Below are 15,292 nucleotides of genomic sequence, written 5' to 3'. Positions count from 1 at the left end.
GCTGAACAAAAGGATTCACTTTGAATAGCTTTTAGAATTAGCTTTTTATTATAAAAGACTATTTTAACATTACTGTAGTGTAAGAAATGATGTTTTACCTATTTTCAGGAGAAGCTGTGTTGGATCAGAACTGGTAGACTGGCTTTTGGAGCAGTGCCCTTTTGTTAAGTGCAGATCTACAGCAGCTGGAGTGTGGCAGCTCCTCCTGGATATGGGCATTATATTATCAGGTTGGTCTTCATGGTACTTCTAGCGTGAGGAAGGCTATTGCTTTCTCCTGTGTAGGGTAAGACTCAAGTTTTTGATGGGAGAAGAAGGAGTGAAAGAAAAAAAAAGCGGATTGATCTATTTTTCTTGACAGTTTTTTATTTTACTATCTCTTTGGTATTTACGAAATGAAAGGTCACAGAGGTGAGTCCACCAAAGATAAATCTCTCTTTTTTAAAAGCAACTTCCTTCATTTTGCTTTTGCAAATGTAATTGCCTGTTACCAAGTTGCAGACAGAGCGTGTGTCTTTTCCAGCCTATTTTTTGTTCTCCTCAAACTCTTAGGTTTCTCACAAGAGAGCAGCTGTTTAGTCATTGAAGATCATGGCTTTGCCACATGACTTCTCTAGCTATTAGTGATTTTCCCTTCCTCTCTCTGCTTTATAATTTTAGATTACAGTGTATTGAGAGAGGAGTCATATGCTTGAGACGGTGGTGAAGCCAGGTTCTATCCGGCTGTCCCCACCTTCCACACCAGATTTAGGGGTTTGGCCCAGCTAATGTATTTGGCAATAATTACATTGGTAACCAGCCTCTGGAAATCTGATGAACTTTACTTTGTAGCTGGGTCTACTTAGGCAGCTCAACTCAGAGCATACCTCACCCTGGGGTCTGTGCTAGACACTTAACATTCCTCCTTGCAAAAAGGTGAGGTGCTATGGAAGATTCCTGCTTATGTACGCTGACAGTGTACTTAAAGGTTTTCTTCTGCTCCAGCTACACTGGCAGTATGTCTGATCGCGTAAGCCTCAGGGGCTGAATGACTCTCCCGTTTCAGGAGAAACTGGGATAATGATGGGCTGTGTCCCCATTATTGAACTTCCTTTTCTAGTGCCCGGCCGTTAGTGAGCACAGATTAAAGCCAATGGAAATCGACTCTTAGAAATCTGACAAGTGGAAGGTTTTTATCCCCTAATTCTGAACTAATTCCAAAATTGATTAAATACTCAGCAGTCTTAATGCTTGAATTTCAGGAACCTGGAGATCTTCAAATTGAGGTTTTGGGATAGTCCTCTTTGGATGCACTGAATTAATACAGGAGGGCGGGATTGCTTCTGTGATTCTTTTGCATTGTGTGGTGGTGCAACTCAGCATTGAAGTGCGATACAGAATGTGGTAGGGATGCAGAACATTTACATAGCTTTAGACAGCCTTTAAACCTTTGCTGTTTTTTCTAACAGTGGACAGACAACTCTACTTCCAAGACACTCATGCTTTCTACCAGTTCTCAGCGGATGAATGTACCTACCTTTTCTGTGAATTTGAGAAAGAGGGAGGATGGAAAAATGGAGTAAAGCTCCTACTTCAACTACTGCCGCTGTCTCCTCCTAGGATTGACATGTGTAATCTGTAAGTGTGTATATATAGCTGTTTGCAACTTTTGCTGACTGTTTTCTAAGTGGCTGGATAATGCCACTGTTTACCCCCAAACCACTGGACAAATGACCCAGCTTTCTTTTCAGGGTTGCCAAGCTTTGTGGAGATGGGCTTTTCATCTGAGAAAGTCAGTGTGCGTAGATAAATGAAGGCACTCGACTTGGGGGTTTTGGCACGTTTTGGTTCTTATGCACTAGCTTGCTGACTCTAGTTTGCTGTATTACCTGTGCAAACAGCATTATTATTTTTTTAGTCTCGACATACATTTGGAGGTTTGGCACAAATTTGGCAGCAGGCATGCTGTGGAGCTGATTGACTAGCAGATCAGATGCCCTTGTGCTGTGCCAGGATCAGCTATCAGATGGGCAGAGAAGATGGGTAGAATTGTGGTAGCTTCAGTCATCTGATTTTATTTTGCTATTGCATGTTTGCCAGAGCTTTCTAGACTCACATTATTATTCCTTTTTCAGAATGTGCCTTTTGAGTTTTGCTTCCTATATGCCTCCTCTTTCACCTGACTGTTGGATGTTATCATACCCTCTGTGGTGATACAGCTGTGCTCTAGATGTTGCCTGTTTAGAGCAACTAGAAGGAAACCATAGTTACTTGTGCCACAATGAGAAGCCAAAATATAGGAAAAAGGTATCAGCAAGAGGTCTGGAGGCTCGTGATCCCTCCATGCCTTAGTAAATCTGCAGGAGCTGGCCTGGGTGGACAAATTGAGTCAAATTCTTTCATTGATGTTCTTTCATGATGATTTTTTGGAGAACTATGACTTTGCCAGATATCTCTTGGATATCAAAGACAAAACTTTCTTCTATAAGTACTTTCTTTCTTTACATATTGGATTTTCAAAACACATTCTCTGAAATAGATGTCCAATGGAAATACTCTAAAGGGGAACAAAGCTCAAAGTCCCTGTAAACTGTCTCAAGCCCAGCTTCTTAAATTCAGATGTGCTGAGCTGGTAGGAAAAAACCTCTCAGTAATTTCTCCTCATGGCTCAGGGCATAAACATGATTGCCTCCCCTGTTCCTGAGTGCCCTAACCAACCAGAAATTAGCGGTTCTGGACTGGGGATTCCCTTGAAAACACATTTATTTGGTCATCTTGAATGAGTGTAGCCATGTGACAAGGACCTGAGACTGGCAAGAACAGGGGACTGAGTGAGATCTTCCAAGCAGATGACTGAAATGGAAGAAAACCTTTGAATATTTTTGCAAATAGAAATTCATCTGGCCTATTCTGGTGCTAAGCAGTTTGGCTGTCCCTCAGATATCAGGGTGATTTCATCTTGATTTTAGAGGGAATTGGGGTTTTCCTCATTATCACTGCAAATCAGGCCATTTTTCGTGGTTCATGAGTACTCGTACAAAGGTTTTGAATCAAAAACACAGAACAACTAGGTCACATTGCTGTTTTAGTGAAGGATGCTGGATAGGAAAATTGATTGAAGACTTTTTAGGTTTGAGTTAAAAATGCATGCTCACCTTGGCCAGAGAGCACCACTATTTTACAGCCTGCTTTGGAGTTTTTTTATTCCAGTACAACTGACATTTCTAGTGGAGTATGATCCCTGTCACATGAATCGAACAATTATTCATTAATGTACATTTCCAGCTCCTTCCTGCTCACATTATTCAAATTTTAGTTGAAGTTGGATTCCTTTTGGGAATATTGTCACTGAAGAAATATTATCTGGAGGTTTTACCTGTCAGATTATGAGGGTACTTTTTAAAAAAACATATATTGAAGAAATTGAATTTTAAATAATGGTATTCTCTCGAGGGAGTGTGATATTAAAAGAAGAGGAGCCTTTGCTAGGTTCAAAATTCTTCATGCTTGATCCATATAATACACTGCTAAAACACAATCTGAAAAGGAATAAATGTGATGAGGTGTTTGTTGAAGTTATCTGACCAGGCTAAATAATCCCATATACTATTTTTCATTAAGAAAATAGGGCAATTCTAAAAACTCTTCCTCGCAGTGACTGTTTGTATTTTCTCAAATAGATAAACTGATTATCATATCATTATAAACATAGCCTTTCTTGTCATTTAGTATATTTGTATTCATTTTTCGGTCTTAGGTTTCTTATAGCCTGTATTAATGGCATTAATTCTGTATGGACTTCCTTTCAACCTTGAGCAATCACTTAGGTTCTCATCCCATGTCTCAACTGACTACAACAGCTATGTATCAGGTGTTTAATCTTTGTGTGCTTCTATTTTCTTCTCCTTAAATGGGGGTGTTTATAACACCTAATTCCCAGAACCACTGGTAGACCCAGTGATGATTTCAAGAATGAATGGGGTACCTTAGACTATTGAAATGTATCCCATAATATTTTTTTAATTAGTTGAAGATCTAGGGCAAGCGTTCGTGCATCTCGTGCTGCTTACCACACTGCCAGACCCACAGACCACTGTGCATCAGGCACAGTTTGCCTGGGCTTTGTAGCTCGTGTTTGGCTCCAGGTCTTGGCTCACCCCATTTGAAAAAAATTGGGTGATATCTACTGGTGATATCCTGAATCTGTTCCTCCCTATTCTGTCTTACTTTTTTCCATCAGCCTGGGTATCATAATACACTCTTCCTTTCCAATTCTGGAGAGCTGAGTATAATTTTTAGTATATTAATGGTTTCAGATGTATTTGATACTCATACGCAGATGAATACTTGGAGTATTTTTAAACAGAAGATGAAGTGATAAAAGGCTCAAGATGCAAATAGCTATGCTGTATGCTGTTCTGCATTTATAGTTCGCATGTGTGGCTGCGTCTGCTCAGCTGCTATCTTTGGCTTCAATTTAGGAGAATCAGACCTAGCCTGGTTCTGAGTGATCAGAAAAGATCAGATGTGTAGAGAAACACAGGCCACTAAAGAGGTCAGTTATTTGAATCTCATTCCAGATTATAAAGACTGAATAAATCAGTCTTTGTAAATGAAACAGCTTTCATTTATTTCTTTTGGGCTGTTTATAATGCTTATAATGTTAAATCACCTTTTTCTTTGAATAGGAAAGGCAGTTGTGAAAATAATTGTGATTTCGAATCTGAATTACCATCTTGGTCTGAATAGACTTGCCACAAAATGAATGCACGTGTCATTTCGTGATTTCCGACCCTGATTTTTTGGACATGGGATGTAAGAACCACAGTATACCAGCGACATATTCCAAACATGTTGTCAGCTCTCTCTAAGCAGATCAAGGCATGTGAGCAATTAAATAATTTAGTCAAGGACAGAAATCCTAAGTATTAGCAGAAGCTTATGTTTATTACAGCAGCTGCAATTTTGCCTATATGCTCAGTTTGCTGGTATGCCACTCTTCTTAAATACCATGAAAAGTGAATATCTCAAGGGCATTTTCTTTTTCCTCTTCCCATAGTAACATCCCTCTCATACTCTTCTGATTGATTGTCAATAAACCTTCTGAAAGGTTCGCAGTTGTTCTAGTGATGGGAATTAGACTGTTTCTAAGAAAAACTAAGTTCTATCCCATGCTGCCCACAGTGTGGGTTTTTCCACGTGGGCCAAACTTCTGTGACAGTTTCTAGAAGGGTTCTTCCTGCAATGCGCCATTTTTGCAAAGACAGATTAAGTCTCTGTCTGTTGAGTAACTGTCAAGTCAACCTAATGGTGTTCTCAGCCATTGCTTTAGTTTGCTGATTTGTGGCTTCTTACAGTTTCACATAATTATTTTTTTTTTAAATAACAAACTTCACGTGTCAGAATGATTTTGATGTTGTCTGCTTTTATCTATGTGAGTTTGGATTCCATAGGTGTTGCTCCTCACCTTAGCAAAGCTGGGTGGTGGGCAGATGGAAACCTCTGCTGTGTTGATAGAGCATGTTTTTAGCAGAGCAAAATATGTATTCAAATAAGCAACTCTGAGCTATGAGGGTCCTGCATTCTTCAGTTCTTCATCATACTTTTATAGTTGAAGAATTCTCTCACTATTTTACTTTAGTCAAATCAAAAGAATTCTTGACAGCAAGGGACAAAGGGTGTACTCCGTCGTTACTGACACAATTAATTATTATCATGTTACAGTCATCATTTTGATGTGGAATCTCAAAAGCCCTTTTACATTAGTGCCTGTGGCTACAGAATTCCTTGCTTTCCAAGAATCAAAAGGTATTGAAACAGAATGGAAGAAATAATGAAATCTTAATTCTATTTTTTTTAAGGCCTGATCAAAAATTAGAAGATACAGCAGAAACCAATGCTGAAATTCTTGCTCGTCTCACTTCTGCGGTAAGGTCACTACATCAAAGTTTGTATTGATCATGCATGAAATATTGTCATGTTTCGGATCCTTTCAAATTAAAGACTTAGTGAGCAGCTGTTTGTAATGCAAACTACTACTTTGTCTCTGAAAGGAGGAAGCTTTATTGAGGTCTTTTTGTTCAATTCCAAAGCTATTAGAATCAGTCCAAACGAGGACTGCGGCAGCCTGTTCTCTTGTAATCTGTGCCCAGGAGATACCAGTTTGAAGGATCATGGTGATTTTTCTGCCAGGTAGCTTACACTCACATCCTCTTGGTCAAGTGAACATCGATATGAAGGCAATGATGAGGTGGGAGAGGAAGAGCCTCAGCAGGCCTGGTGTAGATTACCATAAGCTTCTGAGGAGACCCACCTGGAAGGCCTGGGTGTCTGGGTTCCTAACTATGTTTAGCCTCAGTAAACTCCATCATAATAAACAGCAGCTTATCCTGTTTGTGCTAGAATTTGGTGCTTCTTGTTTATCTTATTGTAAGATCGTTGTTCTAAGAAGCAGAGAGACAGGACTTCAGAAGGTTAAGCTAGATTCACTCGATCTAATGTAATCTGTGTGATGGTATGGGGTGCACCCTTTGCAAGTCTGCAGGTGATGCAGAACTGGAAGGAATGGTTGGAACACCAGATTTGTGTGCTGCCATTCAGAGAAAACTTGACAGGCTGGAGAGGTGGGCCAACAGGAATCTCATGAAATTCAACAAAGGACAATGCAATGTCCTGCGTCTGGGAGAAATAACTGCATGCTCCTTTAAAGACTGGGGGCTGACTGTCTGAAAAGGTCCTGGGAGTCCTGGTGGACAGCAGGTTGAACAAGAGCCAGAAAAGTGCCATTGTGGTGAAGAAAGCCTGGGCTGCATTAGGAAGAGCATTACCCTCAGGCTAAGGAAGGATCGTTCCTCTCTACTCAGCACTGGTGTGACACGTCTAGAGTGCTGGGTGCAGTTATGAACACCCAGTACGTGAGAGACGTTGATGTATTGGTGTGTATTTGAATGACCACGAAGATGATCAGGGAAGTAGAGTATCTTGACTTACAAGGAGAAGCTGAGAGAACTGGGAGTTGAGCTTGTAGAACAGGTGGCTATGGGAGGATCTTATCAATGTGTATAAATACCTGATGGAAGGGGATAAAGAAGCTGGAGCCAAGCTCTTCTTGGTGATATCTTGTGAAAGGACAAGAAGCTGAAATTCAAAGAAATTCTGCTTAAACATAAGAAGAAACGTATTTACGGTGAGGATGTTGAAACAATACAACAGGTTACCCAGAGAGGTAGTGGAGTTTCCATCCTTGGACATGTTCAGAACTCAGCTGGACATGGTCCTGCACAAACTTGACTAGCTGAACCTGCTTTTGAGCAGGGGCTTGGATCAGATGACCTCCAGAGGTGACTTTCTACCTCAGCCATTCTGTGACTCTGTGCTTCTGCAAGTGTCACACCTAAATCATGGTGTCAGCAAAACATGGAATTAGTGCTAGTTCTCTTTTGGGTACATGAAAAACTACACAGATAAAATGAGCCAAGCGGGTGTGTCATGAAGAAGTCATGGATAAGAGATTAAGTGAACAAAATACTACCTTGAAATTGCTGAAAAATGGAAGGGAAGGGACAATTTATGCTATATTTTGTAAGGACAAATGTCTTTACAAAAGACATTTGGTAATGTGTTTGGAAACTCAGTGGTTCTCTATGATCAACCTTAAACAAAAATAATTTAAAATGTATGACATTAGAAAGTTATAGGGGTTTTAAATTTTTTTTTTACTTTTTTATTTTCTCTATATTCAAATTCCTTATTTTCTTTACCTTTTTTCCTGACTGAAAAAGAAAGAACTTAGAACCTCCATTTTTAGTTCCATAGAAAAAAATTTAAAAATATAAAATATTTTTGCAAAGTGTTGTCTTTTCAAAAACCCACAACTACCAATTCTATAAAACTTTGCCAGTGCCCTCAAAATCTTTGCCTCTCAAAAATATGAGGAGAATTGTGTCTCGTAAGTTAACAAAGGGAAGCACTCAACAAACCAAAGTGCCTTTCTGAGTTTAAGAACTGGATCTAACTGTTGCTGGATTCACTTGAGTAAAACGCATATTCTTACACATGTGAGTAATTGACAATGAGTTCAAAGTGTTTGACACCTAGCTTGCAAGGTCAGACCTTAGAACTTCATCCTGCGTGATTCCAGCAGCAGGGCACATGGACATGGGGTGTTTTTAAGTGAATCATTTTATTGCTGTAGCTAACTAGCTAAAGAAAAATTAGTCAGCTGCATCTCCAGATGGCCTGAGACTCTTCTATTGCCATGGTGGTGTCAAAGACTGATCTTTTCTCCTGCATTTTCTGATTTTCCACAAAACCGTGCAGGCCCTCTGTAACAATGTTCTAGTTTAACCCTGGAGCAAAGCTTTAAGAGTGGAAGTGATTCCTCCAAATATTAACATCTCTATCTGAACAACTTCCTCTTACCCTCCAGAATATTGTTTTTTTTCTCCATATGCTAGACTAAAGTACTCACTGCAAGTTTATGGAAGAGCCTTTGTGTGTTCCAAGGGAATCTGAGCCCTTGGCTTGCACCACTCAGCAGAGGGCAGGACTTGCCAGGATACAGGTTCTCAGCTTTTTTTTCTTGCTACCAGTTTCAGAATTTGGAAAAACAGTCCTGTGAACAGGAGCTGGAAACTGGAAGTGAAGACATTAGCCATGACTGGAAATGTGTTCACACTGTCTTGCTTTTTGGCTCACTGAATGTTTACATATTGAGTACAGAACCAAACGAGTCTTCCTTGAAGAATTTGTAATTCAGAATCCTGTTCACAATACTCTTCAGACCAGTGTGAAAGTTTTTTCACAAGTGAAAAAAAACCAAACAACCCTTACTTCCAGCCCAGCACTAATGCAGTCAGAGATTGGAGTTGACTTCTTTGTACATTTTTTAGGTTTGGAGGTTCAAATCCCATCAATGTTGATGGTACCACTGTTTCTTCTGTTTTTCTTTTTGTTTTTCTTGTAATGGAATAAAACATTCTGTGGTCAGGTCAGAAGGATGCTTCTGTGTCAGTTTTTCTTTTCCCAAATTTTCAAATCTTATCTGATTATGAAGATCCAGCCCAAGCAACTGAAGGAATCCTTGTGCCTAAAATATAAATAACTGTCAGCATCTGAAAGTGCAGGAAAAACTGTAAGCATGCATGAATGTAGGGTCTAATTGTGTATTCTGTAACTCCATAAAAGCTATTGCTGTTGCAGAGAGTGGAACTCACCTCACCTAAATATAAGTGGCCAAATAAGTGGCACCTACATCTGAGCTAACTTCCCCAGGCACTCTCTACAGCCGGGGAGCAGAAATAGGCACTTTCAGGATGCTGAATATATGATTCACTTTGGAAGTCTACTTTAGGGAAAACAGTCATACCTTAGGTTCACGTGGTAAGGTGTGCACTCTCTGTGAAGGGGTTATAGAGTGATTAGCACAGACATGAGCACCTGTACAAGTTTGGTGAGTTCCTCTCTGTACCTCCTTTTCTTTACTGTAGCCTGACTTTCTTTGTCTTATTCTCTACTGCTTTTTGTTTACTCTTGCAGAGTTCCACTTTTTACATTCTCTGCACAATTTGTGATTTTTTTTTTTTTTTTTTTTTTTTTTTTATGGTGATTCAGCCAGTCTAGAACTGATTAGTTAGGGAAATGCTCTCTTGGTTCTGAACAATGGTTATGGAGATTGTAGAAGATAATAGCAGTAGCTTCAGTGAATGTTGCTAAGTCAGAAGGGCAGCAGGAAAAAAAAAATGCAGAGGTTTCTTTATCTTAATTTGTGCATAATGTATCTTTTAAGAACAAAGTCAGGTAAAAAAGATAAGAAACTAAATTGCCTGGGGTCTCACTTTTTCTTTACACTTTATTCTACGATGAGAGAAGCAGTGTCAGTCATGATAACTGAATGGACTCTGAATTATGTGCTCATATCATATGCTCCATTACAATGAGGCACTGACAACACCATCAAACTTAAACTGCAAAGACCGCTGACATGCAAACAGTGCAAAGTGCCATTTGAAATACGTTTGCATCAGATAATCTTCTCAGTCATGAATTTTTAAGAAAATGTAGTGATTACTCCTGGGTTTAAAGAAGCATTCCAGGGCTGTTGTGCATTCCATGTCATGTCCCAAAGAGCGGCTTCCTATTTGATGTCTTGTCTGTTAAAACCAGACTGTGGTGGGATGGCTATGCGTGTTTCCACTGCAAAGCTCTTACCATATCTTGTGATAGGACAGAAGAGAATATGAGGATGTTACTACACTGAATCTGGAAAATACAATTTTCTGGTATTTTAAGATGTCAGTCAGTTCTAACTTTATGTAGAGTCCCTCAAACTGCCATTACTTAAGATGCAAAAATGTGAACTAGGCTCTTCTTTTTCAAAACCCTGCTGTTTAGAGCTTTCTGTTGCATGATTTCACTTTGTGGTTCTGTGAGGATTGCCACTTTGCTTCTAGATCTGGAGACCTATTTGGCACATTGACACCTAGAACACTGTCTCACAAAAGACTACTATAGGCAATAAAATAAAAAAAAGAAGGGTGAAAAAAGTAGAGGTGGTGTGCATTGTCAACTTCGTACACAGCAATGACTTTTATGATAAAATGACCAGATTAATGGATAAGAGAAGACAGTAGTTGTCATTTACTTCTGAAAAATCTCTACCTCTGTCCTTTGAAGATGCAAAGATTCACTATATAAATATGCCACTTGAGTTTAATCAAGCAGAAGTATACATGGGTACCACTGTGTGCACACTCTTGCTCTATTGCACAAAGAAAACTGATTAAGATCTAGTAACATGCCAGTAACACACTCAAAATGTTCTCTACGAGACTTTCATAATATTTCTGTAAATACTGTGTGGTAAGTTGGCCTTTAAACTGAATCAGTTTTGACATCTGCAATGCTACTCAAAATGGGATACTATTTAGATAGTCTTAGCTTTGTAGCAACAAGCTATATGTATAACCTTATCTTCTATATTTAATAGCTCAATATGATAGGCATAGCTCTTGCTCGAATGTGTATTTTACTTCGAGTCCACATTATTATCTTCAATGTGATGTACAACTATCGATTTTGTCAAACAGGCAGTAACTGAAATCCCATTAGGAAGAAGTATGATAATGTGTAGCATGTGTGCAATGAGGAATGAATGTTGTACACAGATTTCCATCGGTGTAATGATGCATAGGAATTGCATGTCCAGCAGAGATGTCAAGTGCGTTTACAGTAAAATAGACAAAGGCATATAGATTATGAAAGCTAGGGACACCAGGCAAATCCAGAAGGATGCTCAACAGTACCAATTCTTTGTGATTTCACTGAGTCTTATAAGAGGGAGTTCAGACTGTCAGGATGAAATCCTTTGATGAAGGAGTATTTGCTTAATATTAAGACTAGAGGAACACTTTTTTTCTCCTGCTTTAACTGAAGGGTTTTGCACAGATCAAGTTCTGTGCCAGCTGCATTCCTGGCACACAGCAAACGATGAGATGTTTTCAGTACCATAGACAAAATACAGAAGAACAGCCTCTTTATTGCCTGAGATGTTAGCACTGTCTTTTAAAATTGAAAAGTGCCACCTTATAAGCAAAGGCAATACTGCAGATATAACCACAGGATGCCACAATGCTGCTCTTTTTTCTGAGAAGACAGAGTTTTCTAGAACACTCTTGGAGATGTTTGCATTTTTCAATATTTCAGTTGAGTCAATTAGTATGTTTACAACTGATGCAGACTGCAGTGTCTCCTAAGGCTAATCTTGAGATAACATATTTATTAAATACTAAAAGATGAAGATGAGACAGCAGTGCACTGTTTCTCACTGTCAGTAACCTGTGAGACTAGACCAAGGTTGGGGCATCAACATTGCTGAGTTTAATGAAGAGAGAGGGTCTGAGCAGTTTAGCCATGAAAAGTCGTGGTGTTGATATCCAGACACAACTTGAGCTTTTATTGAAAATCCCACTCTAACTCTGGATAGTTTGTGTGTAATAATACACACAGGTTGTTTTTCCACAGAAGAACTGTTCTTTCCTGTCTTACTTGCAGTTTATGCTTACATTAACTATGATTAACAGTTCTCCAGACATGGGAATGAGTGTACAGGAAGGAAGGAAGGAAGGGAAGGTAATATTGCCAGCTTGCACAATGGTGTTGGAAACAGGACGACATTTGAGAAAACTGTGTCACTGCCTTCATATTTTCCTGCTTGGAGTGGCAGAAAACTCTGTCCCTCTCAGTGGGTCATTATCAAGGAGTAGAAAAGGTCATGTACCTTGCAAGGAGAGCAAAAAAAGCTCCCTGGTCCTTTGCCACAAGAGAATGAAGGATTCAAGCAGAGGGAAGGATGTGTCCTATGCTGTGAGTCCCTTCTGCCACACGTAGAGTGTATTGCTGGGTGGCTGCTGACCAGTGGATGCTGGAGTTATCGTTGTACTGAGATCTCCTGGGTGATTTCGTCTGTCTTTCCGCTCAGACCAATACAACGTTAACTATTCTTGTTTCGCATTTTCAAACTTTTCTTCAGAGTCATTGGAGTGGGGGTTGTTGACAGTTGTTAGTAATTGCATTACTTTGGGGATCCTTCATGGGCTTTGTGCCTAGTTCTGATCACACCACATGTCTTGTGAATGATGTTTTAAATTTCACATGCTCTCAGAAACTGGGTGTCAAAACACCCACTGCAGAATAGCCTTGAGCTTTGCTTAGGTCTGTTAGACAAGATGGCTAGTATGCACTGCAGGAGCCTTTTTCAGAGAGGTAAGACAATCTCTAGAAAAATAGTTGGCATGTCCCATGAGTTTTTTTAATACTAAAGATAAGGTGTTTGGGGAAAATGAGGGAAATTGGAAGAAGCTGGGAGGTATGCAGAAGAGTTTGAGAGTGTGGTTGGGGCAGAGAAAGGGAAGAACTGAGGTAAATACAGGAGAGAGTGTCTGGGATGCTGTAGGTCAAGTGCAGCGTGCTTGAAGCAGCTGCAGTGGGACAGACAATGACAGTGAGGAAGTATGAAGCATAAAAGTAGTAGATAATACAGAATTTTACTGATAGAAAAAATGAGTCTTACAGAGAGAAGTGGATGTAGAGCTGAACTGGCTAAAGGGACAGTAGCTAATCATGAAGAGTGGAGAGTCAGGAGGCTGAGGAAGGGAGCTGGCCAGCATGGCAGGGCTGTTTCATCACAAGCTAGTGAGATAGCCTGTAAATCTAGAAATCAGATAGAACTTACTTTTGCATTTTCAGCTTAAGCTAGATTTTGGTCCTGAAATGCTCAGCCATGCTGTTAGGAGAGATTGTTTCTTCCTGAAAGCTCCAAAAAGTGAATGTCAGTTATATATGTGAACCTCAGCCAAACCTCAGCATGGAGAACTTGCTGATTCTGGAGTCATACAATAAATCCAGTATTACAGTGCATTCATCAGAGGCAAAACAAATATTTAACAAGGAAAAGAAGAGGCTTCAAGTGTATGCTTGTGAAAGAGATATGTTGTGCAAATAAATTACAGGTTGGGCTACTGATTTGCCCGGTCACTAAGGAATGTGCAGTAGAAAAGGTAATAGATTTGCTAGGAAAAGTGACTGTAGTTTCAAAACCAAGTACTTGCATGGTTCCCTGTGCAGCTGACTGCTCCAAAGGATTGATAGCAAATATCTTACCAGCGTTGCATTTTGTCGTTGTGACTGTGCCAGTAACTATAACCATCCTTTCCTTTCTTGATATTTTAGGTACAGAGAGAACTGGCTGCTGTCATTGCCTTGAAAGCAAGGAAGTCAGGTGAGTCAGGCTGGACTTCAGAGGTTTTGTAATGCTGTTCCTTTCTGTCATTTATTGAAGTATTTGAATTGTCATTGGTGTTTTAACATGGGAAAGCAAAGATGGCAGACCTCGCTCCTCTCTCGTTGGTCAATCCGTGTATATAGCACAATACAATTACTGTCAAGCTTCGCTTCCCCTAGCTCATCACATCTAATGTGAAAAATTGGAACGTTACAGTTGAGTTTGAACTTGGGTCTCTTTCTGGCCAAAATAATTAATTTCTCTGAGCTTGCACTTTATAATACACAATTATAAAGGCACAATATATTATTGTGCCTTTACAATACACAAGCTGACTTACATTTAAGACAAACAAGTTAATAATTTTCATATGTTTTCTTTTATCCCCCAGTATCTCATGCCATCTTCACTGTGTTTTACCTGTCCAGTCAGGTGTATTCTTTATGCTAAAGCAAAACAACAACTTCATGCATGAAAGTGTTCTTTCCTGAAGACTTGTCTGTACATCTGTATGACTGCAGAGGAAAGTCTCTAAAATCAGGGCTGTAGGAGGGGAAAGGCAAATGGATAATTGAAAGTCTCCGATAGTAAAAGCATTTACAGCAAATGGTGGTGTTACAGTGCAAAGGCACTGAAATATGGGGTCATCTCAGCTCCATGCTTTCAGAAGGTATCTGCATTGCTGAGCTTAGGTGGAAACAAGGGGGTTATGTTTTTCCAGGCACTGCACAGGAACTAACAAAACCTGCTTGGCCCCCACTCTCTACAGGGTTAACTCTCTGGTGTCTGCATGTGTACTGCAGTTAATCTGCATTAAGGGCAAACTGCATATGATGAAGTGAGATTTGAAAATGTTTCTAGAGTAAAACAGAGGTGGAGTTGCCTCAAATTATTGTTGCGTTCTCAAAACCATTGGGTTCTTCGGGAGCATTTTCAGTGAGCAACTCTTCTGATCTTTAATGACTTTGCTAGAAATTGAGATCACAGATCTTGCACTTTTTGAGCTATTTGCTGACCTGTTAATAATTTTGTATCATAATATCTGTATCTGTCTCTCTGTGGCTTACAAGTACAGCACAAAAGTTATAACACATGCACAACACACAATTTGATATTTTAAACTGGAGGCACCAAGAAGATGTGGCTGGCATATCTGCAAATATTTCCTTGTGAAAACGTACTACAAAAATACCCTAGACACAGTTTGATGCATTTTTGACTGGAAATAGAAGTACCCATAAGTTATATCCAGTCAATTTGTTTCTGTGTAATAGCTTTTCTTCTGAAACTGCTGTAGTAGTTTACGATGTTAACACCCCGGAGCTGTTTGGCCTTACCTGGTATCACCCCAGTACCACTATGGATTATAATATCTGGACATGAAAATGCTTCTACTCTCATTCAGTGCAGAGAAAACCAGACTATTTTAAGAAAGGGATCAAGGTAATATTTTGTTTTGCTGTAAAATGGGCTTAAAGTATGGTTCCATGTACCTTTTTACTTAGTGCTTATACAGTTCTAAGAAATCTCTTT

The 15,292-nt window shown here is 39.5% G+C and overlaps 1 protein-coding gene across 1 annotated transcript in view; it reads left to right on the top strand.

The window, feature by feature from the left end:
• Positions 1–15,292, top strand: part of LOC104491744 (rap guanine nucleotide exchange factor 5-like) — a gene marked incomplete at both ends in the record, with an annotated part of 36,762 nt that overhangs the window by 1,094 nt on the left and 20,376 nt on the right. The window contains 4 exons of the mRNA XM_010134211.1: positions 109–230; positions 1,449–1,617; positions 5,841–5,907; positions 13,708–13,756. Of these exons, the coding sequence (XP_010132513.1) occupies positions 109–230; positions 1,449–1,617; positions 5,841–5,907; positions 13,708–13,756 (407 nt within the window). The remainder of the gene's footprint in view (positions 1–108; positions 231–1,448; positions 1,618–5,840; positions 5,908–13,707; positions 13,757–15,292) is intronic.

The sequence above is a fragment of the Buceros rhinoceros genome, unplaced genomic scaffold, assembly GCF_000710305.1.
Source record: "Buceros rhinoceros silvestris isolate BGI_N320 unplaced genomic scaffold, ASM71030v1 scaffold15534, whole genome shotgun sequence".
In the NCBI taxonomy this organism is placed as follows: Eukaryota; Metazoa; Chordata; class Aves; order Bucerotiformes; family Bucerotidae; genus Buceros; species Buceros rhinoceros.
This window is presented reverse-complemented; position numbering and strand designations above follow the sequence as displayed.